This window comes from Aquarana catesbeiana, linkage group LG03 (assembly GCF_042186555.1).
Source record: "Aquarana catesbeiana isolate 2022-GZ linkage group LG03, ASM4218655v1, whole genome shotgun sequence".
Classification (NCBI taxonomy): domain Eukaryota; kingdom Metazoa; phylum Chordata; class Amphibia; order Anura; family Ranidae; genus Aquarana; species Aquarana catesbeiana.
In genome coordinates this window covers 566141922-566169545 of record NC_133326.1, presented here as the reverse complement: position 1 = coordinate 566169545, position 27624 = coordinate 566141922, and the positions used below count along the sequence as shown (strand labels likewise).

At 42.2% G+C, this 27624-nt stretch overlaps 1 protein-coding gene across 11 annotated transcripts in view; it reads left to right on the top strand.

Annotated features, from left to right (window-relative positions):
• DGKI (diacylglycerol kinase iota) overlaps positions 1-27624 on the top strand; it is a 466380-nt gene that overhangs the window by 226366 nt on the left and 212390 nt on the right. For 6 of the 11 annotated variants that reach the window (XM_073621819.1, XM_073621822.1, XM_073621821.1 and 3 more), the window contains 5 exons: positions 788-862; positions 2267-2323; positions 5437-5535; positions 19711-19782; positions 22838-22954. In XM_073621819.1, the coding sequence (XP_073477920.1) occupies positions 788-862; positions 2267-2323; positions 5437-5535; positions 19711-19782; positions 22838-22954 (420 nt within the window). The remainder of the gene's footprint in view (positions 1-787; positions 863-2266; positions 2324-5436; positions 5536-19710; positions 19783-22837; positions 22955-27624) is intronic. The other 5 variants (XM_073621814.1, XM_073621817.1, XM_073621813.1 and 2 more) reach the window with 3 other exon arrangements.

Here is a 27624-nt window from a genome sequence, read left to right as displayed (position 1 = left end):
ATAGACATTATATGGTTGCCCACTGGTTGAATATGGGAGATTCTCATCTAATATCTGTGCGCACCTTTAGACTCCATTCACACTTGTGCGACTTGTCAAGCAACTTTGGACATCAAAGTTACATGACAAGTCGTTTCTCATGTTTTCCAATGATAACCATTCATATATATGCGCGACTTAAAGTTGCAGCAACTTCAAAGTAGTTCATGCACTACTTTGGTCTGACTTTCATGCAACTTGAGGGCCATAGACTTCAATGTTAACCCTCAGAAGTTGCATGAAAACCGTACCTGAAAGTTATACATTGCAACTTGTGTGCAACTGTTGTCCATTATCACTGGTCAAAGCCAAAGTCGTATCCAAGTTGCACCCATATAAAATTTGTGTCAAAGTCGCATCAAAGTTGCACTCCAAAGTCTGCTCAGCTTTGGAATCGTACAAGTGTGAATGAAGAGGAGGAGTGGGGACGCTGAGCAATTGCTCATTGGCCTGACCTTCATTTAAGGGTTGGACCAACCTGTTCCTACAGCAAGAGGTAGCTCTGAAAAAAAGCCACTTTTGTCAAAATGAGCCACTTTTGTCAATATTGTATCAGACCGATGAGTGAAAAGGATATAGAAGGTTCCTTACTTACTCCGTGCCTGATCTATTTCGGAAGCATTGGCATATGTAGCTTTTTAAAAGCATTCTCAGTTTTCTGTATGCTAGATACTCTTACATCTCTGGTACATGTATAAACTCACTGCTGATCACGTTAACACTGTGTTTATGTTTCCTTTTACACCAGAAGTCAGCGGTGCGGAGAAAATGCGCAGCTTGTAAAATCGTAGTCCACGTTGCCTGCATGGATCAGCTAGAAAAGGTATAAGGGCCCCATCTACTGGTCATAACCTGGAAAGTTTTTTTCTTTCCCTCTAATATTAGTCAGCCTTGTAGAACACCTCTAGTGCTTAAAGAGGATCATTCACTTTGCCTATTCAGCACAAAATAAAACATTTATTTGTTAGGGACATATAGAAATTGGGTGCTGGAATTATATTAACAGTAGGTACATCATATAGGATAAAGCGCAGCATCTTTGGTGAGGCCGCACACCAGACAGACAGTGGGTCAGGGGTCCTGCATCCTGACAGGACAGCCAGTGCAGTATGAAAACTTCTCCTACAAGCTTTAACCAGACACTGATAAAAGTCACAAGACTGCTATATACTGCTAATGAGAAAAGGTATTTACTAAAATAATTTAATTTCCATGTTCTGTGTACTGTGGGAGACCAGATATAGTGAAAGTAGGTTCTGGGTTTAGTAACACTTTACACATGAAGAATAGATGTAAGGACTCAAGGGTGGCACAATTACCAAGGTCGAATTGTTTGCTGTATAAATATGGGATATCAACAAGATCAAAAGGTAAATTAATTAACAATAAGCTTCTCCACTGATACCTTCACTACAGTCTGCTGCTGCTTCATTTATATGTAGGAGCCCTCCGAAATAATGGGTACATTATGGGGGAGCATTTCACCTTTTCATTTTCCTCCCAGGATGAGTGGCCAATTGCCAGGTCCAAACAATATCACGTAGGAGTGGGTAGGGTACTCAATAACCCTATGTAAGCTCCAACAATGTCTGACACAGAGCTTGCACAGGGACTAGGCACACGGTACCATCAGAGGAATGAAGCAGCAAGGGAACACAGAGAAAGGGAGCCCGCCATAATATATGTGTAGAATTATTGATTTCCTGAAAATGCTAGTTGCCTGGTCGTCATGAAGAACCTCTGGCTAGAAAGAAAATGCATTTCAGTTCTGCAGTTGCTGGCTGCATACCTGTTCCAGGTCTGTGGTCAAATGAATGGTTGAAGTCATGGACAAGCATTTTCAGAAGGAGGTCAGAAATAGCATTCTTCTAATTTCTGTAAAGACAGGTGACATCTAAATAGATATTTGTAAACTCTCTGAGTAGACATAATTTTATTCTTGTAGTTAAAGTTTTGACTATAAATTTTTATCTGGCAATATATAGTAACATTAGCGTTAGTTGAAATCAATGAAATTTTACAGAAATTTGCATGCATTACATTAAATAACAAAATAATGCAAAACAAGGATTCATTGTGTTAGGTAAGGATTCTACTTATGAAATAATTAAAATCATTTAAAATATAAAGGAGTGCTATTTTAAAATTTCAAAGCTATTAAAAACGCACTTCCAATTGTATGCTTTTAATAGATGACCTAATTTTCCTCTTTTTGTAAAAACTCCAGATTAATTTTAGATGCAAGCCAACTTTTCGTGATGCGACCTCACGAGCTCTGAGGGAGGTAAGTGTGTGAGAGGACCACAAAACTAAAGGTTAGAAACTTTACACTACGTCCAGAAGCACCTTGGATAAAATGAAAAAAGCAAATGGATATAAATCCGAACATTTATTTAAATGAAGCCATCAAGTCATCGTCATTTTAGGGCTCCTACTAGGAGTTTAAGAGTCAAAATCTGAGATTCAAGGAGCCTTTAAGTGCTATTCAATGTCAGTGAAATATTTTGATTTCCAAAACATGTTGTAAAAGTATGTATAGAGTATAGGAGTAGAAGAAGAAAATGGTTACCTGTAGATTTTTGGAGCTTGGAGAAGCTTTACGGAAATCATACCATCAAAAAAAAGCTTACTAATACTTGTAAAAACATATAGTTTTTATATAAAACCTTTTCATAAAAGTCCTTTTTAGAACCTATGTGTATGAGCCTTTGTTGTTGCTCTAATTTGAATGACATAAAAAGGATAGTAAAATTGGGATACCCATTCACAATATTTTATGTGTGAGCCTTCTGTTTGTTTATTGTCCTATTGTTCATTCAATATGGTGTTTCAGCTCTTGATAGACACTGACAAATTGATTTTCTTAGATTTCCTGGCTGTAGTTTCAGCCCCGCCCCCAATCACCACCTTTGCTGTATATTCTATAGTATAAGTGAAGTAAAAAATAGTCAACAGGGACTGTATGGAATGGACTGATCTTTACATCTAAATTACAATAAACACATTGTGGTTGATTTACTAAATGCAAATAGACTTTGCACTCTGCAAGTGTAGTTGCTCAGAGCTTACTAAATGTGGTAAAGCTTCAAGGAGTTGTAAACCCTCAAGGTTTTTCACCTTAATGCATTCTATGCATTAAGGTGAAAAATCTTCTGTGCTACAGATGCCCCCCAGAGCCCCCCCTTTTTCTTACCTGAACCCGATCAATTCAGCAACGAGCACAAGCCCAGCAGCTCCAGTCGCTGGGTCCTCATTGGATAGATTGATAGCAGCACGAGGCATTGGCTCCCGCTGCTGTCAATCAAATCCTGTGACATGGGAGCCGGGGCGGGGCCAAGTCCTGCTGTCTGTGTCAATGGACGCAGCAGCAGGACTCGGGAGCACGCCCGCACGAGTGCCCCCATGGAAAGCAGCTCTTCGTGAGGACACCTTATGAAGAGGAGGGGCCAGGAGTGCTGCCGGGGACCCCAGAAAAGGAGGATCGGGCCGCTCTGTGCAAAACCCTTGCACAGAGCAGGTAAGTATAACGTGTTTGTAATTAAAAAAAAAAAACACGAACCTTTACAATCACTTTCACTTTGCAAAGAATAACCAATTACATGCAAGGAAAATAAAAAACAGCATTTTTCTTTTCCAATAGTCTTTATTGAAAATTTTAAATAATATGCAAACACTTAAACAATGTCAAATAAATGGAAAAAATCAAGGATACATTCTCCAAAATGATCAGAGGTCCTGACCAGCTAAACACAGAGGAACTAAATCAAAAAGTTTATCAAATAAGTAACACTACTTAGTAGTGCAACCATTTGTTGAAGGCACTGACCCTATTCGTATCAGCAGTTGTTTACAGAGAGAGGTCAAAAAATAGAAGTAATGATTAAATAACATTTCAGTAAACTATAGGTTACACATATCTCTAGTACATGGTGAGGTAGGGAAACCTTATTGTCTAGAATTGGTCCATTACCTCAAGCATGGAGTCTCAAACTAAAAACAGCATTTTTGCTTGCACATGATTGGATGATGGAAGTCAGCAGAGCTTCTGCTTATTTACTAAGCTCAGGAGCAACTGCTCTTGCAGAACGCAACTGTACTTTGCAAAGTGCACAGTATATTTTCCTTTAGTAAATCAACCCATTACCTTTATCTGCAAAGCAGGACAAGTAATCTGACCCCAGTCTGACCGGGAAAGGAGCAGGCATGCTTCTGCAATATTCCTCGGTTTCCCTCACTAAAAAATCCATCACAAATTTTTTTAAAAAGTGTCGCCACGCCCCCTCTCCTGTAATTGACAGCCTATACAATTATGCTCATGCACGCGCATAAGAAGTGACCATGTCTCCCACCACCGCATCCACAGATCTCTTTCCCCATAACTCCCCCTGCTGCCCCAAGATTGACTGTTCTGCACCTCAGCATTGTGGAAGAGGAGGTAGTCAGGTGATGTGCACACACACCGTGCATAAATTTGTTGGGGAGTATAGAGCTGGGAGGGACATCTGGTAAAACATGACTTCGCCTCCTGAGCTCCAGGCTGCTGACACGCCCACAGAAAGGGACAGCTTCTGTAGGCAGATGTAGAAAATTGGAGTGATATACAAAGGTACAAATGATGCAATCTAATACATTATGGTACTGTCTATGTACACATGGTAGTCTTTCATATTCATGGAACATTGGGTTTACAACTACTTTAAATATCTTATGTCATTAGAGTAGAACTCCAGGCAGAGAGTGAAAAAATGTATTTTCACAGATAAAGTGTAGGTAATGGTAAAACATTTTTTTTTTTTGTTTTAAAGTAGGGAATAGCAATGTATCTGGATTTACCTACTGTTTTGAATGAATTTAACCTTTGCTTATTAATTGTGTAACCTTTGTAAATCTTTTACCCTTGAGTTACCCAAGTTTGTGTCAGGTTTACTTTAAACTAACAAAAAAACATTAAAAAAGAGCACCTAAAGTTGAAGCTATAACATGCTCTCGGGGTTGCAAAGCAGCATTGTCACCCTTTTTCAGATAGACAGGTGGGATTAAATGGACTTAAATAGGATTTAATTTAAAGACAAGCAAATTGAAGCCTATCCCTTGCTAACAATTTTTAAACAGTTACAGCTGTGGATTATTTTTTCCTTTTGGAAAAAATGTTTAAACAATATAAATAAAAGCTTACCAGTAAAAGAAGAAATATGCTCAGTAAATAAATCTGATTATAAAAAGCAGTTGCTCTCTTCTTGATTTAACGACTGGCTGTTCATGGACCCAAGCTGGTATGGTTCATGTACCACCCGGATATAGGCTTGTCTCCCACAGTCCTTAGTCCACCCCTGTGTGTTGCTGTCCGTGCCCACCCTGGATTCAAGCCTGACCCAAGCTCTAATGGTTTTTCCTCAGGTCAGACATTTTTCTTGTTGTTCTAACCAGCAGAATCTGGTGAGGCATCATTGGGTACATCGACGGCGGCAAGAAGGGAAGTGCAGACACTGCGGGAAGGTAAGAGAACCTCTCATCATGTATGTTTGTGCTTCTTTGTCCTGAAGCAATGTTAAAGCAATGTTGAAATGTTACAGGTTGCAGAACTGAGTGCCTAACTCAAAAGCTGAACTCCGACCTTACTTTCAGTCTTGCACCATTGTATAGGATCCTCTCTTGTTCTGAAATTGTTTACTCTGATTTCTCAGGAAGCTGTAAGCTTCTCATAGTGTGCATTAGAGGCCGCAGTCAGATAAGGAGACTACAAGTATGTTTAGTGGATGTAATGCTGCAGAAAGCTGTCAGAGACTGCAGAAATGCAACAGAAGATATTCAAAGACTGAGACATCCTTCAGAAGACAGTTATAGATTGGAGACATGTTACATGAGGCTGCTAGAGATCATCTCAAAAAATATAAAATCATAAAAAGGTGTGCATAGAAAAAGTAAGATATTCTGAAAGAAATAAGCCAAAACATTTGACTACTAGAACCCAGTCTTAACATCTTTTTCACTCACTGGCCTGAGTGAGCACCAACACACAGACTACTGTCTGCAGAGCCCTGAGAACCACACAAGTGCCAACAGGCTGCATGGAGCCCCTGAGCTGCAGGTTGGGCATTAGAATGTTAGAAGCTTGTGTGATTTTTTTTTTTTGAAAGGTGTTTATTTTAGTTTTCACAACAAAAGATACAAAGAAAATGGACACACAGGCATATAAGGCACCTAAGGATATGCCAAATCAGGTATCCATTAATGGACAAAAGACAGGCAGTCCATTGAGAAAAACAAACAAAACCCCGACAACATTCACACACACACACACATTCAAGCCCACACCACATAGGACCCCGTATCAACGACACATTTTCAAAGTCCCCCTATGTAGCGGAGAGTTCCGCACAAAACAATCCCTGGCCAACGTGTAGCCATCCATCAGGTTACTGTTCCAAAGCTACATTAGTGTATAGGAACTTACTGAGTAAGCTGTGATGATAGGACATCCCCCCCCCAGAAATCCTCAGCGACATCCAGCCATGGTTGCCATATTTTGGTGAATTTCTTAGGGCATGCCCTACTTTTATATATGAATTTAAATTTGGGGAGAACCCCATGAAAGAAGCCAAGGGCCGAAAGAGGGCCCACATCCTTGCAATGCAGTAAGATGGTTTTACGTGCGTAAAATAACAGTAACAAAGTCCTAGCATGTGTACGAGGAACATAATCGTTAGGAACTCCTAAAAGTCCAACCTCCAGAGTGTGAGGTATTGGCAGATGAAGCTTGTGGTCAAAAAAAGCAAATAGGTCCCTCCAATAGGTCGAGAGTCCAGGACAGCTCCAAAACATGAAACAAATTGGCAGCAATCAAATCACATCTAGAACAAGCAATATCCTGACCCAGTCACATCCGAACCAGCCTGTCTGGTGTGTAATGTAAGTGATGTATGAAGTTGGATCAACTGGTCAGCAGTGCTGATTATATCCTGAAAGCATATCTTGGTTGCCTCTTCCCAGTCCTTTTCAGAAAGCTCAGGCATTGACAACAGCCATTTGCGATGAGAGTTCTGGAAAGGATCAGCCCTCATCAACTGGAAGCGACCATAAAAGGTCGTCAACAACTTGGAGATCTCTGGAAACGATGAGAGGTCCTCTATAGGAGATCCTGTGAGCTCAATGGTCAATGACCCAAACTGTGCCCGAATGGCATGTCGTAGTAAAAGATATTTAAAGAACTTTTTTTCAAGGCTGTATTTATGACTAAGTGTGTCAAAGGGTACTAAGATATTGTCCTCAACTATATGAAAGAGATGTGTAACTCCAAATCGACCCCATCAGGGCGAGTCCGGGTGACCAAAGAGCTCAGGGAGATTAGGATTCTTCCAAAAGGGGGTCTGTAGCGACATACCCAGAGAGGCCTGTGTCAAAACTTTCCCCCCCTCCCTCCAAGCCACAAAACTAACATCAACAAGGGAAAATCTGGAGCCACCAGATGTCCTCGACCTATGTAGCTCGTCCTTGAGAGAGGTGGAAGGTCCAAAGAAGGCTGACAAAAGCACTGTGGAGGGAGTCTGGAGGTCAGAGTGTAACCAAGCATGGACGTAGGTGAGTTGGGAAGCAATAAAATAATTCCTTAGGTTTGGACATGCCAAGCCTCCCACAGCCTTAGCTGCCTCCAATGAGGACTTGGCTTTACGTGGCTGGCAACCATTTCGGGAAAAGGAAGGAAGGGTGCAGTCCACTTGTGCAAAAACATTTTCAGGGAGAAAAACTGAGGCAGCAAAACAATATAAAAATTTTGGTAAGAAAATCATTTTGAAGATATCTATGCAGCCAATTAAATTGAGGGGCAATGACATCCAGGTATAAGTCCTGTCCGTCATCTGTTTGACTATAGGAGTAATATTGAGTTTGTCTTATTTGGAGGGATCACCATGTATTTGAATGCCTAGGTATTTAAAGGATGACGTTAATTGCAGGGGGGACCTCTGCAGGTATTCAGTGGGGATAGAAGGGCCTATGGGAAATGCCAGAGAACAGAAGTGGAGAGAGAGGGCATCCCTGCCTGGTACCCCTCTTCAAGGAAAATGACCCGGAAATATATTTGTTGGTGCGGACTCTGGCCCGCGGATCAGCATATAATAGCCAAACCCACTGGACAAAGTGCGAACCAAAACCCATCCGTGCCTTAGTTTTCCACAAGAAAGACCATCGCACCGTGTCAAAGGCTTTTAACACGTCTAAAGAGAGAACCAACCCACTACGTTTCGCAAGTGATGCACCATGGATATGTAGGAATAGCCTACGAATATTGTCAAAGGTGCTCCTGCCAGGCATAAAACCGGATTGGTCTGGCGGTATGAGAGATAGAATAACCGGCTGAAGTATGAGAGCGAGAATCTTTGCTAGTATTTTTGCATCATTGTTCAGAAGAGATATAGGATGATAGGACCCACATTGCAGCCTATCCGTGTCAGGGTTGGGTATGACAACAATGAGTGCTTCATTCATAGAGTCCATAAAGTTTCCCCTGCTCAAGAAAGTCCTGGAATGTCTGAAGAAGCCTAGGGGCCAAATCCTCTTTATGTGCCTGGTACCATTCAGAGGGGAGGCCACCTAGATCCAGAGTTTTACAAGTTGGTATGTCCGTAGTTACTTCCTCTAACATGATAAGTTTATCTAAGAGGAGTTGCTTGAGGGGTACTAAGTGTTGGGAAGTCAAGTGATTCAAAGAAACCCATAAAGGCTTGCTCGGGAGGTACAGCCGTATCCTCATATAACCTGCCATAGAATTCTGCAAATGTTTGGGTGATAGTCAAAGCGTCAGAGGTAGTTGACCCGTCTGGGAGTTGAATTTCAGAAATCGAACTGTCCTTAAAGTGTGGGCAAGATACATCAGAAGCCTACTGTTTTTTACCCCATGCTCGTAAATACAAGCAGAGAGGTACATCAGAAGCCTACTGTTTTTTACCCCATGCTCGTAAATACGAGCAGAGAGGTACAATTGTTGCTTCCTAGTAAAATCCACTATATGAAGCTGCAGTGCCTGATGGGCATCCGTCAGCATACCACAAGTTTCAGGGAACGGGTTACCCGTATGATGGGAGCGTGCCTCATCCAGTACTTTTTGGAGAGCCTCCTGCATGGCCAGCCCGACGGATCTATAGTGTTTGTTATATGAGATATAGGAACCCCTAACCACCGCCTTAAAGGCATCCCAGACAGGGCACCTGGCTGCAGAGTCAGAGTTAAAGGACCAATAATTGGCCATGTCAGTTGGAATGGACTTGAGTATTTCTAGCGTGGAGATCCAGAGAGGGCTGAGTCTCCAAGCCCGAAACGAGGGCCTATGGCCCAGATTCAGGTTTGTGTGATTTGAATACACTGTATAGCCAAATGAATGTGGTCACTCCTCTAAATTACTGAGTTCAGTTGTTTCCAGTGAAGGGTACTAATAACGTTACAGCATACAAAGACATTTGTTTTTAATTGTTTGCTACCAACTTTGTGGCGACAGCTTGGTGAATGCCCTGTTTTAATATGACTGTGCCCTTGTGCACAAAGTCAGCTACATTAAGGCATGGTTTGCCTGCATCCTGGCAGTGCTCAATGGTTTCTCCCACCCACCCCTGAATCACTACCATGTCTTGTAGTAATATAGGGGTCAGTGGGAAGAACCACAGTGCGTTCCAGGGGATGCATAGATTCAACATTCTTGGAAGTGTTGGCTGAAGACTTTTGTAGCATTTGAAGATGTTTGTAATCACCGTCTATAGGACAGGAATATATTCACAGCCTTCTGTTGCAGGAGTGCTGCTTTCTACGTATTTAATATTGCAGCCATGTTGGCTTTTGTTTTTTAATCTGGTTTAGAAAAATGGCAGCTAGAATGTAGTTACCATGGACAGCGACCCGATTATTGCTTTACACCAGTTTTTAGATATGGGCTCCCTAACATTAAGGCTAGTAATAATAGTAAATGTTGTTTTCTTGTACACCAGACTACCATACCTCCCAACGTTTGGAGATAGGAACGAGGGACATCTATTAACAAAAATATGCCACGCCCCCTTAAAGGAGAATTATGCAAAAAAATAGATTAGTTAAACCCACAAGTGCTTTTTTTACCACTACTAATTCTTTACACTGCCTTTTGAAATTTACAAATGCAGCCATTTAGAAATTGGATGAAAGGTTTAGCACTGGGACACACTTTTTGGAAGATAAAAAGTGCCTTTTATATACAAAGATATAGATCAGACCGAAATGAGGGACAAATGAGGAGGAAAGAGGGACAGAGGGACAGAGGGACTTTATTCCAAATCAAGGGCAGTTCCTCAAAATCAAGGACAGTTGGATCCAGTAACCCCTCTCTTTTGTAGGCTGTTCACCTGTTCGTGTGTGGCCTTGGTCCCAGCTTTTTAACTTTATACTTTGATTGCTGACACTTACCAAGACAGCTGCACATACTGCAAATATCCCACTTCTTGTGGTTGGCCCCTTCAGAGTGTAAGTGAGGACTATCATATATTCCTTATCAGTACTAATAGACATAGCTACAAGCCCTCATATAATATTGTATGATTGGGCACAATAAAAAACTGTATGTATTATATACCAGCATTATATACCTGTTTCACCATGTTTTGTCTCTTTAAAATTGTGATAAGTACAGAAAAGAGCTGACCACACAGTCCCTCTGCTGTACTGCAGTCCCAAACAGTGCTGTCAGCTCTTGCCTGAGTTCTCCCCTTTTGGATTCTAAAACTCCTCCCTCATTTTGGAGATATTTTGTAATCCTGCAGGGGAGAATGAGTCAGGGTTTATAACACATAACCCTTTCATGACATAATCATGAGCCCTATTTACAGTTTGGCAGATATAGACCCCCTCTTTCACCTAGGGTCTGTAGTTTTCAGTATCTTGGCAGAGGACTGGTAAGGAGCTGATGCAGCAGATGCCTGATAAGATAAATATGCTGCAGGGGATTATTTAGAGATAGGGATAGGGTTCAAGGTTAGGTGATGCTAATGTTAGGGTGATGAGTTAAGACAGTAAATAGGTGTTAAGGCCTATGTACATTTTTGTCAGAAGTGCTTATATCCACATGTTAAAGCGGGATTCCGGCCGTAAAAAAAAAAAATTAAAAGTCAGCAGCTACAAACACTGTAGCTGCTGACTTTAAATAAGTACTTACCTGTCCTGGGTGCCCGCGATGTTGGCCGCCCGAGGCCGACCCGTCCCTCGGCTCTCGGGTCCAGGCACCGCCATCCTAGGTAAGGGAAACAGGCAGTGGAGCCTTGCGGCTTCACTGCCAGTTTCCTACTGCGCACGCGCAAGCGGCGCGGCGCTCTGTGAATGGCCCCGTGGTGTTCTGGGAACACACACAGTTCCCAGAAGACAACGGGGCCGCTCACCAAGGACCAGAACACGCCGCGGAATAGGAAGAGGCAAATTAGGAAGACTGCCTAGCAACAAGGGTTTAGGTAAGTTTTTCAAATGTTTTTTTTTTATTTTTTTTAGGATTTTTGGTGAATTTTTTTTTTTTTCAGGATGGCCCTCCACTTTAACAGGGATGATTTTATATATACTGTGATTCTATACTTGCCAAATATGCTGCAGAAATCACCTTCCAATAAGTCTGGCTGCATCCATTTTAACTGTGGGCAGCTGAAGCTGCTGCCTGTTCACTTCCTGGATTTATACAGACACACAGAGGCACAGCTCCAGCTCTGCAGCCCTGCAGCTCTCATTGGCCCTCTTATGACTCACCCCCCCTCCCTTCCTAGAGAGAGAGAGAGAGAGAGAGAGAGAGAGAGATGTGCATCATGTCATAAGCCTAGGCTAATGACCAGACAAGAAACAGGAAGTGGGCTGTATTAGGTATTTACTGGCATAAAAAATATGTTTTACTATCCAAAGTTAAAACATGGGGGGCAGAGGATTTAATAGATGGAAAGTTGTAAACATGACTGAAGGTCCGCTTTAAAGAAAAACTTCAGGATTATTTGATGTGCAGCCCTCAGGAGTATGTTATAAAAGCCCAGCATACAGATTGCTGTGGTCTGAAATATGTCATATACAACCCAGCACACAGAGTGCAGTAGTCAGGAATATGAAGTGCACAACATAGTGTCTATATTGCAAGGCTCAGGAATGTATAAGGCACAGAGTGATGCGGTCAGGAGTGAGTAGTGCAGAGAGTGTGGTACTCAGGAATGCATAGTGCACAGAGTGGAGGTGTCAGGAGTGAATAACACAGAGAGTGCAGGGGACAGAAGTGCATATCGCACAGAATGCAGGGGTCAGAAGTGTGTATCATACAGAGTGCAGGGGCCATGAGTACAGTACACAGAGAGTGCAGTGTTCAGGGGTGCATAGCACAGGTTGTGCAGTGCTCAGCGGTGCTTATTGCAGAGAGTTCAGGGCTCAGCAATCCATACTGCACAGAGTGCAGGGTCCAGGAGTGCATAACACAAAGAGTGCTGGGGTCAGGAGTGGGTAACAGAGAAAGTGCAGGGGTCAAGAGTGCATAATGCAGACAGTGCAGGAGTCAGGTGTGTGTAATGCAGAGAGCACAGGAGTACATAACACAGAGAATTCAGGGGTCTAGATTGTGAACGCAGAGAGTGCAGGGCTCAGGAATGTGTACTGCAAAGTGCATAGCTCAGGAGTGCATAAAGCACAGAATGCTCTGCAGTGTGTAACACACAGACTGCAGGGGTGGGTAAAACAGAGAGTGCAGGGGTCAGGAGTGGATAAGGCAGAGAGTGCAGTCGTCAGGAGTGAATAAGGCAGAGAGTGCAGGGGTCAAGAATGTTTAACTGGAATCTTCACTGGAATCATCGCCAAATGCCGGCAACCACCGTAGCCAATGGAATGGTATAGAACCTTTCAGAGTGTGGAGTCCTCTCATCAATACTCCGTTAGGACATGAATCCATAGGAGACTCAACATAGTGTAAAACCGTACATAAACTGTATTTTTAAAAAAAGTAAATCACTCACATTTCAATAAAACATCAAAGGCATAGAAAGTCAAGTTGTAGTGGCATAGACAGGACAGTAAATCAGACGCGTTTCATCTCAGTCAGACATCATCTGGGGTGTTCTCAAAATATCACATGTGCCCGTGGTGGAAACTGCAAGAAGCCATGTCGACCCACTTTGTACAAACATGGCCCACTGCTGTCACTAACAGGATGTACTTTAAAGAGACCTTGTCACCAACTTAAAAAAGTGCTGGTAGAATGCATACAAATCACGTATTTTAAATGCTTACTTGTAGTGTTTTCCTTTTTATAAACAACTTTTTATTCATTTGTAATGTGGCTTTGAACTTGCTGAGGAATTTGACTACTCCAGGGGAGTGAATTCTCTAGCACAGGCCCCTCCATCCTTGCTCCTCATAACTCTCTCCTATTTGAGAGTGTTCAATTATTGTCTGTACTGGTCAGGAAAGAGAGTACATTTGTTTCTTTGCTTTTGGTGCTGAAAGTCTTGTTCTGACAACTATGACTCCCGCAACCAGAAGCTAAGTACCATTCCCACACTATCCCAATAGATTACCTCTATGTCAAGAGACATCCAATTCTAATGCCCCATACACACGGTCGGATTTTCCGATGGAAAATGTCCGATCGGAGCGTGTTGTCGGAAATTCCGACCATGTGTGGGCTCCATCGGACATTTTCCATCGGATTTTCCGACACACAAAGTTGGAGAGCAGGAGATAAAATTTTCCGACAACAAAATCCGTTGTTGGAAATTCCGATCGTGTGTACACAAATCCGACGGACAAAGTGCCACGCATGCTCAGAATAAATAAAGAGATGAAAGCTATTGACCACTGCCCCGTTTATAGTCCCGACGCACATGTTTTACGTCACCGCGTTTAGAACGATCGGATTTTCCGACAACTTTGTGTGACCGTGTGTATGCAAGACAAGTTTGAGCCAACATCCGTCGGAAAAAATCCTAGGATTTTGTTGTCGAAATGTCCGAACAAAGTCCGACCGTGTGTACGCCCTATAACTTTGACGCAGTTTATCCAAAAGTAGATTTTTCACTTTGTCAGAGTTCTCCTGTAAATTCTCAGTTTTTATGCTACGCTCAAATTTGAAACCGAGATAATGGGACAAACCGTCACCGTCCCAAGTATAAACATTTTCATAAAACATAATAAATGAATACTATCTTTGTGTAGCACTTGTCATATCCTGTGCTTATTCTGTCAGCAAATCCTCCGGGATCTGCGGGATATATTTAACTTGGAAGAAGGGATTAAAAATAGGAAGGAGAGCTGAGTAGCAGTGATAAACATTCTCATCTTTAACCATATTGTTTTTCTTTGACTGCGGTCGGCACATTAGTGTCATATTCCCCATTGCGGATCCTAACATTCCCCTGGCAAGACTACTCAAGACTATCTTTGAAGGATTTCCTGTAGTCACAAAGGTTTAAAAAGAAGCTATGATTTTTTTTACATGAGTATAAAATGTATATGAGTTTTGAGTTATTATTGAACAGTTTGCTTTTCATGTGACACACTTTTGCCCACTTGCTGTTCCATATTTTCATGATGTTGAGTTGTTCTCTTCATATCAGGCTTTGTTACCCATGTCTCTTCTTCTCTTCCGAAGAACTATTTTGATAAAACCATTAGTCTAAAAAACCTTTTGCTATCAGTCATTTCCAGCAGACTGAAATAAAGGGAAACTAAAGCACAGTATTTGATATGGTTTTTTTTGTGATACAGTATGTCTGTGAATGTGATCAAATTGATTTAAATCATCCTATTCATGTGTGTGAATTTTTTAAAGATGAACCACAGACAAACAACAAAATTAAGTTATATATATATATATATATATATATATATATATATATATATATGTATATATATATATATATATGAAGTGTTATACCTGCCAAAGGATTTTAAATTCTGTCCAACCAGTCCTGCTACTGTCAATAAAATCACGTGAATAGAGAGAAGGGGGCCAGGCCAGGCTGTGTAAGTCTATAGATGAACACAGCCCGGCTTGGGATCGAGACCACAGGTGTGCACCAATAGGAAACAGCTTCCAATGGTGGTGCACGGAGTAGAGGAGGAGCCAAGAGTGCTAGTGGGGGACCCCAGAAGAGGAAGTATGGGGCCACTCTGTGCAAAACTATTGCACAGAACAGGTGAGTATGTTTGTTATTTAAAAAAAAATCAGCTTAACAACCTCTTTAAAACAACAAAGCTCTGACCCCAGCCTGTTATTGGGTAGTGATGGAGCAGCAACAGATTGATGTGGTTATCTCTCTTCCCTCACCTCTTATACGCATGTTAGATGTTAGAATATGTGAATATAGCACACCTGATTGTTCTTCCATATAAAAGATTGCAAGACACTTAAATAAAGTTAAATTCACTGTACTTTCACTAGCTGTAATTACAATAAACATATTGGATTTTAAAATAAAATATAACTGTGATCACTGCTGTTATTTTATTACTTGCCTGGAGCACAACTTCAAATATTTTTTCCTGCATAGTTTGTAATCACAAGTTTTGAAGGGGGCAGCCATATTTGCTATCTATGCAAGTTCTGCCTCCCGCTTAGTAGTGCTGCAAAGGAGTTGTGAATGTGAGGGGTGTACTCACTTTTGTGAGATACTGTATTTAATTGCAGGTTTTTGAGATTAAAAAAATATATATATTGAATTTCTTTTTCAAAGTTTATATGAGATTTTAGTGACTGATTTTACATATAAGTTACCAGCGCCCCTCCCAAGCACAGGGAGACCCTAACAACAGAATAATTTTTGTTGAAGTATGAATTGGGCTCAGTGCTGTATTTTACAGCTGGGTAGGAACTGGAAGCCGACTGCTTCTGATTAAAACAGGAAACCCCTTTAACTAAATGGTGACATGTCTTGCAGTGCAAAAACACTGTATTTTTTGGCACCAGTCCTTTGGAACTTTTCAGTTTGCCACAATGTAAAAAATGGAATTTTAAATTTCGTTTTTTTTTATTAAGGCAGACGCTGAGCATTGAGTGATCACTCTGAGTGCACCGCTTGGCCTTATAATATTGTTTTATCTGCAGCGATGAGAGCGCTAACATTAATTAGATTTGTCATTTCCTGAAAAACATGATTTTTGTTGAAGAAATAATCTGTATTTATAACCTTGTTTGTTTGAGTTACGTTTCATAATGTTAAGGTCATTTTTAATGAACTGATTTATTGTGTCATGAGACCTTAAAGGGTCTATAAATGTTTTCACACAACTTTCACACATTTTCACACATTAAATTCCTTAGTAAAATGTGTGAATCATGGGTGAAAGCTGCGTGAATCTTGCCTCAAAAGACTGAGATCCCACTAAACACGATGACTAAAATTTCATATACTGTAACCTTTAACATGTTAATGCAATTTCATAAGTTATTTTCAATATATTTAAATTCACAGCTTTCTTTAACCACTTCAGCTCCGGAAGATTTTACCCCCGTCATGACCAGACCATTTTTGCAGTTCAGCACTGCACATATGCAGTGCTGTACGCAAACAAATCTTATTCAATCTTTTTCACATAAATAAAGCTTTCTGTTAGCGGTATTTAATCACTGAGTTTTTTTTTTTTTGCAATATTTAGAAAAAATTAAAAACCCCAATATTTTCTACTTTCTGCTATAAATCATATCCAATAAAAAAAATTTAATTTCTTCATAACTTTTGGCTAGAATGTATTCTATTACAAGCCGCGACAGGTACGTGATTTTGCCTATACGAGCCGAACTGCCGCAGTAAATGTACTGCGGCGGTTTGGCAATCCTGTCATGAAGGTCCTTGTGCAGGCACTTCCTGTTGTAGTATGACAATACTCTGCCACTGTCTCCCAGTTGTGTTCCTGCATTGTCATCCTGTCACATGGGCTTCCGGGGGACAAGTGGCCATTTCAACACACATTATGCAGGGCAGGTATAGTCCCAGTGGCAGCTGGTGGGTATTTTTTGAAAAAAACTGGAAACTGGAGTGCACAATACTGGGTCCTATAGTGGTTTTCCTCATGCAGAGTAGCTCAGAGAAGCTGCTGGATAGGATCATATCTCCAGGTCTGGTGCAAGGATTTTTGACACCCTAGGCGAAACCTCATTTTGCCGCCCCCCCTCCCCATTGGTTCCACCTCTGACTCCACCCCCTTTGCCCTGCCCATCTATACCCCACCTTTTTAATGAAGCGCCCATCAAATGCAGCCTCACCAGTGCCCATCAAATGCAGCCTCACCAGTGCCCATCAAATGCAGCCTCACCAGTGCCCATCAAATGCAGCCTCACCAGTGCCCATCAAATACAGCCTCACCAGCGCCCATCAAATGCAGCCTCACCAGTGCCCATCAAATGCAGCCTCACCAGTGCCCATCAAATGCAGCCTCATCAGCACCCATCAATGAATGTTTGCTTGCTTCCATTCATTCGGGACAGACACAGTCCTCCACCACCGATGCGCCTTTGACACTATGTGCGAACGGAGGGGCGGCTGCCTGCTGATGCTGAGACTTGGTTGCTTTCTGCAGAGAGAAGAGAGTAGGAACACCAGTGGCCAGGCGCCCTAGGCAGCAGTGTGCCCTAGGCGGCTGCCTAGTTAGCCTAGTGGTAGCACCGGCCTTGCATATCTCTTGAGCTTATTCCCACCCGCCCTCCTCTCTTGTCCCTCCCAAGTGATGTCACAAACAGTCCCACGCAGGCACCTGGGATGGAGGGGAGGGCCAGCTGTGATTGGCCCATGACAGTGATGTCTGTTGTTTCCTCTGTGCTCTACTGCTTGTCAGCCATGTGGGGAAGCGATCCACCGTTTATCTGCTTGTGATGAATAAATAAATATAAATAAACACTAGCCCAGTATATTGGATTATGAATTAAAATACTACCATTATAATGATTTGAGATCTATCTTTATATCATCATCCAGAACCCCCTGCACAAAAAATCTGACTAACAGTAGAAGGTTCTATACTATTCTATATAAGTGGTTAGCACTTCTGCCTGGTTAGCACTAGAGTAGTTGGTTTGTATCCAGAGGCGGACTGACAACTTATGGGGCCCCCGGGCAATAGGAGAAGATTATGGGGCCCCCGGGCAATAGGAGATTATGGGGCCCCCAGGCAATAGGAGATTATGGGGCCCCCAGGCAATAGATTATGGGGCCACACAGTATACACACACATGCAGTATACACACACAGTACACACACACACATATAGTATACACACACAATATACACACACAGTATACACACACAGAATACACATACACACACTGAAAAGGTACTGGAGAGGCGGGGCAGCTATAATCTTGGGATTTTTAAAAAACCACAGATTTTTACATACTGTCCCTGGGCTTTATTAAGGCTGTCAACCCTGATGGGGCCCCTTAGTGGCATGGGGCCCTCGGGCAGTGCCTCGAGTGCCCGAATGGTCAGTCCGCCCCTGTTTGTATCCCAACCATGGTACTACCTGCACAGGTTTTGTAAGTTCTCCCTGTGCCTGCATTAGTTTCCTCCAGGTACTCCAGTTTCCTCCCACACTCCAAAGACATTCTGGTAGGTTAAATAGCTTTTGTCTAAATTGATCCTAGTATGTGTATTTATGAATGTGAGTTATGGACCTTAGATTGTAAGCTTCTTGAGGGCAGGGACTGATGTGAATGTACAATATATATATATATATATATATATATATATATATATATATATATATATATATGTAAAGCGCTACATAAATTGCTGGCGATATATAAATATGTGCAATAAATATATACTATTGGGCACAGTTGCATTGTACAGTTCTGCCAACATAATATGTTTCAGTCACCGTGATCTTGAGGAGAGAGTTGCTTAGGCAATAACAGAGACTTTATCATAAAAAAGTAAGCTTCTACAGGTGAGGGCACCCAGAGGTGCATATACCTTCAGCAGCCTTCCAAATGTTCCTAGTATGGCTAGACTCTTGGCCGTTCCAATAGGCAAAGCTCCAGCACCTCTGGATAGTGGCAGAACATGCCGCTACCTCCTTCCCTTCCTTCCCCAACACACACATTCTTACTGGCCCATTACTATGATGGGGTTGGGCCACTGGCCAATAGGAATGTGTATGAGAAATGAAGGGTCAGGCAGGGCTTTGGCACTAACAGGAACAAGCTAGGTTTTAGCTGTAATGACAAGGTTATGGACCTTGCTGCTGGTTTGTACTTTATACCTCCAGCATTTTTCATAGAAGCAGCAGGAAGTGAAAACAACTTCAACAGCATAATGATGCCCATTTATAGTCTATCAAGTAGGCAGGTGGACCAAGAAGTTTCAAAGCAGCCATGCTGCCACTGGATCTCCAGTCTCAATATATTGCTCTACTCAAGTCAATGGGGATCGACCAGTGCTAAAGAGGTTTTCATCACAACAGGCTATAATCACTGAAGGAGGGCTTGGCACTAATAAAACATTGATCTCTAATTGATTGATTTTATTGATTGATGTCTTCTTGGATGATTGAACACTGGAGAATGTGACAGCGCAGTATAGCTCAAGAAAGGTGGATTTAATGAAATTTCTTGTTGAGACAGCTTACTTGTAACAGACTCTGGCTACAACCACAAACTCCTTTCCTGTGTCAGGGACCTACTAAAGCTTGTCTCTGTTTCCTGTATTACAGGGTTTTCAACAGAAGTTCTCATTCCACAGTAAAGAAATTGTGGCTATCAGCTGTTCATGGTGTAAGCTGGCGGTAAGTTATGGCCTTAACAGTATTTATTCTAAGTATACATGTCATGCCCACACAACTGGACTTCATTTTTTAAAATCTTTATTGTACAGTACAGGGTGGAGGACAGAGGCATAATTAGAACCTTCAGGGCTCCTGTGCAAGAAACTATAAAGGGCCCCCCTGGCCAGGGCCCCCCCACGGTGGCGGAATGTCAAGGCCTGGTCGCAAGTGCGACCTTTGCCACCCTGGTAGTTCTGCCACTGGTGTCAGTAGTTTTTTTCTTTTTTTTTTACCATTTTATTTCATTTCTTTTTTTTACAATTTTATTTTTTAATATATTTTACATTTTTTTAGGAGCCCCGTTGGGTGACCTGGTGAAATATTAGGGTATGTTTCGCCTTTGAAGGAGAAGTACAGAGCTTCCTTTCCATTTATAAACTGAAGCATAGTAAACATAGTTATAAATGAACAGAGTCCATGATCGGTACAGATCACTGACTCTGCAGCGAGTGGATTGTTTGCCGCCCTCCCCAAATAAACCCACCAGCCGCCCATGTAAAATTGGCAGCTTTGCACCATGCATTAGATCCTCATTATATTACATAGTTAATCTTCTCAATCTGAATGATTTCTGCTGTGTTGGGGTTGGGGGAGGATGATATAAAGGTATATCTCAAATAATATCCCAGACAGTTGTGATAGCAGTATTTAAAAATACATACAATAATGTCTAAATTAATACACATCTGGACTAAAGGATTGTTATTCTGTTTGCCTATAGTTCCAATATAATTGTGAACTACAGGCATGCAAATTTTAATTAAAATGTATTCCTCAAAAGCCACAAAAGGTATACATCTTTTTTTATGTGCACCAAAATAGCTTTGCGAAACCAGATATTACCTTGTAAAAGTAGTAGTGGCATCATCACTGTGCTGCACATAGCCTGTGCAGAGAGCAGAGCTGAGGGAGGGACTCAGCAGGCCCCACCCACTGCAGTCTGCCTGCAGCTAACTAGAGGAAGGGCAGGGACAAGACCAGTCACCCTGCACAAGGAGAGAGAGCAGCAGTGACTGGTCTTTATTACAGGAAGCTCCTGCTGAGAGGGAAAGTTTCACACTGCATTACTGTATAGGTCTGGAATAAATACACAAAGCACACTGAGATTAAAATGGGAATACACATGCCTCTTGTACTTAGACAATCGTGGCTTATCCTGGAGTTCAGCTTTATCCTATAAACAACAGAAGTAGTTGGAGTTGGCCTAGGAAAGGTAGGAAAACACTTCCGCCGGAATTATTAGTATCATGTCTGTACAAGAAAAGAACGCACTTAAAGCATCTGTCTTCCAGACGCTGCTCAGAGGGAGCGATAACTGTAACCTGGAATTAACATGGGCCATGCCGTGTAATGATAGTCTCACTCTGTTCCCCAGTCAGCTATTACTCATAGAAAACCCACTGAATACCCACACAGCCCTTGTGTGTTGTAATTACATCGCTGTTTACTGAGAAAAAACATTGTGCAAAGTCACAGTGCACCTCCTCCCTCTATATATAGAATACGAGGGCTGCCACTTTCTGTACAAATATGTACAAAGATGTTCCTCGTCATTATGCCAACACTTTATTCCTGCTGGCTTATGTGGCTTCTGTGAAAATATTTTGCCCTGTTTTTGTTTAAAGCTGAACACACAGATGAAATTCTTAGAGGGGAGCTGTTTTACCTGCCAATAGATTTGCATCTCTGTCCATCCAGTTCTGAGATTTACACAGCTTTGCCACACAGCACAGTACTGTTTGGCAATGCAGGAGGCTTGATTTTTCAGGTCTTAAACCTCCCCAGCCTGTGACTGGACAGTAAAAGAAGAAGCAGCAGATTGATGAGCTTATATTTCTGTCCCCTGCATCTCCTCTTATCTATGTGCCTCCCTTGGTAGCACATTAACTGGCTTGCTTCCTGTACTGCTTCTCCCTCGCCCAGTCTGAGCTCTGCTTTACAGGGGAGTGCAAGAGGCTGACTTGGGTGTTTACACTGCTTGCCTCTGCTTAAAATTCAGCTTCAAAAAGACTCTTAGCAGCCCAACCCCCCACTTCCTTATACTCACCTTTCCCACGTTTCTCTGCCACTAAGCTATTCAGATGGAGCCTCTGAAAATACCAGCTGCTTTCAGATAGGGTGCAGAAAAACACATCCTTCCAGAATGCGGTGCTCAGACCTGAATTGCCAATCAGTGGGCACTTTATGACATTTGCTCTCACTTCCTGTGTGATCCTAGGGACAGGAAGTAGTGGGAAATGTTGCAAATGGGGACACAGTGGGGTTTATTTACTAAAACTGGAGTGCAAAATCTGGTGTATATCTGCAAAGAAACCCATCAGCTTTCATTTTTTTTGTCAACGCTTAAAGGGGTTGTAAACCCTCATGGTTTTTACCTTAATACATTCTATGCATTAAGGTGAACAACCGTCTGTAGTGCTGCAGCCCCCAAGTCCCCCCATTTTACTTACCTGAAAGCTGTCATCTTCCGTCCAGGAACGAGCACACCAGCTCTAGCTGGTGTCTCGTGTCCTAATTGGATAGATTGATAGCAGCGTAGCCATTGGCCCCCGCTGCTGTCAATTAAAGCCAATGACACGGCGCCAGGGGGTAGGGCTGAGTCCTGCATTCTGTGTGAATGGACACAGATGCAGTGCACTGGAGCGCGCCCGCACGGGTGTCCACCACAGGAGAGCCTTCTCCAACGTGGACACTCGATGCGGGGAGGAGACACCAGCGCCGCTGAGGGACCTCAGAACGAACTGCACAGTGGAGGTATAACATGTTTGTTATTTAAAAAAAAAAATGAGGGTTTACAACCCCTTTTATTGAACACACTGCAATTAGAAGCTGATTGGCTACAATACACAACTGCACCAGATTTTGCACTCTCCAGTTTTAGTAAATCAACCCCACTGAGTACATTTTGCCATGTGTAATACAGTAATATAAGCAGTATTACGGTGAAGCTGGAGTTAGTTAATTTGAAAGCCAATTTGTATTCATTGTTGTACTTACTCCTGTTTTTCTCCTTTAGTTTCACAACAAGGTGACGTGTTTTCTGCTCCATCACATAGAAGAACCATGCTCTTTGGGCGCCCATGCTGCTGTCATCATCCCTCCTAGCTGGATCATTAAGGTGAAGAAACCTCAGGTAACTGCATGTCACTCTTTGTCTGTGAGGGTCTCTCTACCTACTGTCGGCTCATCTGCCCTGACAATGCCCAGGACAGCACCCGTATGTATGATCTGAGTGTCACAGCAGTCGCATGATCCCACTAGGGACTAACCCAGCAGCACCTTCTCTTTCCTGGTGATGTGGCCTTGTCACTGTTGCATTGTGGGTACTCCCTTTTCCTTGACATTCCAAGCTTGTTTGGATGTAGTAAATGCAGTGGAAGATTGTGTGGCTTATTCCTCCTGGCCCCTCCACATCCTTTGTGAGTTTGGAAATAATGACTGCATGCAGGCATTTACATACTGTTTGGACTGTTAGCACCCAGGCCAATGGGGTCATCCACTGTCATGTGGCCTACTTGCTGTGCATTCTGTCACGCTTTTGCTTATATTTGAATAGAAGTGGGAGAAGATCCAGTGCCATGGCTGTAGGCCTTTGTCATGTGTTTATTCAAGTTCTGTTGATTTACTGCCTCCATCACTCCATTTTTTTGCTGGTACCATACATCTTTATCTTCTAGTTAAATAAAAAAAAAACTATGTCCAAAAGAATATTTTTGAAGGGATAGCTTAAAAAAATAGATCAAAATAAAATCTCAAAATCAGATTGTAGCGTGTGTGGGCACCTGACACAAGGGGAACACATTTCCACCCCCTGACACTACAGTGACTGGCGATTATAAGTGCTTAATGGCACTGTCCAGGGAAAGTTTTATTACATAAGATTAATGACAAGAGCGCTCCTGCTGCTAATTGCCAAGTTCCTCTGTCAGTCTCAGCGCTGATCACTTGGGTGATAGTGCCTAATTCTGATAACTATTATTCTTCCTCCAGAGGCGGTGGCATTTCTTGCTTGATGATAGTACAGTAAAACCAGAATGTGGCGAATTGTCAGAGTCTAGAGTGCTGTCAAAGGTTTTGTGGCTTTTCCTGCATCATAAAACCCAACTAGAGCCAAAACATTTCTGTAGGTTTTAAAAGAAGGGTAGAGCGTTAGAACTTCTGTTACATTGCCACTGCCATATATAAATGACCAGACAGGTATCAGACAGACAGAGCCTAATGCTAGCCATACACCAAATGAAAAATCATATGAAATTCTATCAATTAATACATTTGTTGGATTTTTGAATAATTACTGGGTGAAAAATGATAATCGTTTTCATATTTTCCAAACTGAAAAATCGAATTAAGAGTTTATGTGTTTAATGCTTTGTAAAAATTGTTCGATTTTTTTAATGCACATGTGCAAGAAAACAGTAACCTGGAAGTAAAATACTTAATTAAAAGAAACAAATAATTCTGACTCAATGACCTTTTGTCCACACACCAAAAAAATGTACATTGATCTAGCAGGGCACATAGTGACGAAGAGGCAAAAAAGGATCTATACGTAACAAATTCTTGTTCCTCTGGGTAGTGTAGTGCAGGAATACACAGGAAGGGAAGTGGAAAGGTCAAATATATTTTGTCACTTCCCATCTATTTGAACAAATCAAATGATAAACCGATTAATTTATGTCCATTGAAAGTTTTATCTTTCGAAAAGTTTGTCACTACATGATGGTAGACGTGAGCACTTTTCTGTTTTGCAAAAGTGCTTTGGAACGATTTTATGTTTAGTGTATGGCTAGCATTAGTTCAGGCACAGGCTGAATGTGCTGAAGTCCATTTAAGCACTCCTGATGAAGGCGTGTATCACAGCGTGGCCTGAGCTGCGTTTACTGACCACCAGGTGGCGAAGGTTCAAGGCTCAATGTTGCACTCACTACAAAACCTCTTGTTTTACATTGACTGTCTTTCCTTTGAACCCTTTTAGTAAATACCCTTTAATTCCTATGACAGCTAACACTTATGCCGCGTACACACGATTGGATTTTCCAACAAAATTTTTTCCGAAGGATGTTGGCTCAAACTTGTCTTGCATACACGCGGTCACACAAATCTTGTTGGAAATTCCGAGCGTCAAGAAGGTGACGTAGGTGACCTAGGTGACGTACAACACGTACGACGAGACGAGAAAAAGGAAGTTCAATAGCCAGTGCGACTCCTTCTGCTTGATTCAGAGCATGCGTGAACTTTTGTGCGACGGACTTGTGTACACACGATCGGACTTTCCGACAACAAGTTTTGTTGGCGGAAAATTTGAGAACCTGCTATCAAACATTTGCTGGCAGAAATTCTGACAGCAAATGTTCGATGTAGCATACACGTGGTTGGACTTTCCGACAACAAGCTCATAGCGAACATTTTGCGTCGGAAAATCCGACCGTGTGTACACGGCATTAGTCTCTACACGTGTTCTAAACTAATTGTAGTGATTAGTGTATATAAGATATATTTCTATATTGTTGTGTTCTACGTCCCCCTTAAATTTAATCTGTAATAAACCAAACAGCTCCACGCAATGAATAGATCTAGATATGTAAAGGCCGATGAGCTTATAGGCAAAGCTCAGCTTTTAAGATGATCCTTTAGTTGGTGGTTGGGCTGCCTATCCGATAGACATAACAGGAAGTCCAACAACCAGCTGAAGGAATGCAAATGACAGGCTGACAGCATTTCTGCATGCTGCAAATTTCTAGGTTAGTGGCTTAGCGTTGTCAGGAAGTGATGTTACTGCCAGAATCCCCAGGTAAGAAACGTTGCAGCCATTTCAAACAGTGAGGAATGATGCCAAACATACTAACAAAGAGATACATACACTTTAAAGTGACAAATACAGTATAGCATGGTGCCTTCTAGAGCAGTTGGATGTGCGTGTGATGGTTGGAGTTTATTAATCCTGCATGTCTGTGTCACTGAATATCCTTCTGTGTACAGGCTGTGTGCATGTGGTGGTTTTGTAATTCTGTATGATACTTCTTGGTTACTGACACTGAAGGAATGCTGAACCCAGAATACTGGCTGATGCAATGTGACATCTTCTAATTAGTGTTATATCCATTGTTGCTAATCTAGATGGAAATGGTAACATCGTGTGGAGAGTTTCTTCTTCAGTCTAGCCCTGGTCTCCCTTAATGTGGAGGTGACCATTTTGTCACCTGAGACAATAACCACTTAGTCTAATTAGACTTTGTTCATTCTCCTTGCTTGATATATAAGTTCGGGGGAAAAGATTCCCCTTCAAGTGATTGGGTATTTAAAGTGAACATGTTAATGAGCTACATAAAAGCAGTATTAAACCCAAAAGCAAACATTTAATATATTGCCGTTTACTAATTCTTAGATGTGATAGCTGCATTCATTTTTCTTTTTAGGCTTTCTTTCTTCTATTGTCATCTGATGATCTGGCCAGTAATGCCCTGTACACACCACTGGTTTTGCCGTCGGAATAAACTCTGAAGGTTTTTACGACGGCGTTCCAACGGAATTCCGTTCAAGCTGTCTTGTATACACACAGTCACACCAAATTCCGACCGTCTAGAACGCGGTGATGTACAACACGTACGACGGGACTAGAAAACGGAAGTTCAATAGCCAGTAGCCAATAGCTTCCATCTCGTACTTGCTTCAGAGCATGTGTCGTTTTTGGTGCGTCGGAACAGCATACAGACGAGCGTTTTTTCCGATAGTAATGTGTTCCGTTGGAAAAATATAGAACATGCTCTCTATCTAAGTCAGTCTGAATTTTCGACAGAGAAAATCCGATGGGGCATACACACGGTCAGAATATACGATGAAAAGCTCCCATCGGACTCTTTCTGTCAGAAATTCCGCTCGTGTGTACGCGGCATTAGTCTGTTGTTTTTGAACAGAATAAGCTTTGTTGCAATTACAGAGATGAGACAATCCATTAACACTAGCAGAGGTGCTTATGCCCCGTACACACGATCGGACATTGATCGGACATTCCGACAACAAAATCCGTAGGTTTTTTCTGATGGATGTTGGCTGAAACTTGTTTTGCATACACACGGTTGCACAAAGTTGTCGGAATTTTCAATCGCCAAGAATGCGGTCACGTACACCACGTACGACGAGACTATAAAAGGGCAGGTCAGTACTAAGCGTGGCACCCTTTGGGCTCCTTTTGCTAATCTCGTGTTAGTAAAAGTTTGGTGAGAGACAATTTGCGCTTTTTCAGACGCGTGCCTTTCAGATCGTTTTCTGCTGTTCAGTTTATGCTTGTGGGTTAGTATCTGGTCTTCAGTGCATGCAGCCAGTACAATTGACTTGTCATTGTGTTCTTGTTCATTTGTTACTGATTTTCAGGTTGCTCTTCACAGGCCTTGCCGTTCTTCAGTGCGTTCTGTTACTTCGTTCTGAGCAGCCGACCGTTTTCTAGCCATGTTGCATATACGTACTCCTCGTAGAGTTCGTGCTGTGCGGGGGCTTGGTGTTGGGGTCCTTACCTTGACACAAGCCCAGTCCATGAACAGGGTGGGGAGGAGTTCATGGACTAAGAATTGGTTGCTCCAGCGTGACCAGTTCTGTCATATGCCTTTGCTCCGTGAGATCCGTGAGAATAATCCTGATGATTTCAGGAACTTTCTCAGGATGACGGACCCCGTATTTCACCGTTTGTTGGCTTTGCTGACCCCCTATATCAGCAGGCAGGATACCTGCATGAGGCAAGCCATCACTCCAGAGCAGAGGCTCGTCGCCACCCTGTGGTACTTGGCGACGGGGAGAAGCCTGCAGGAC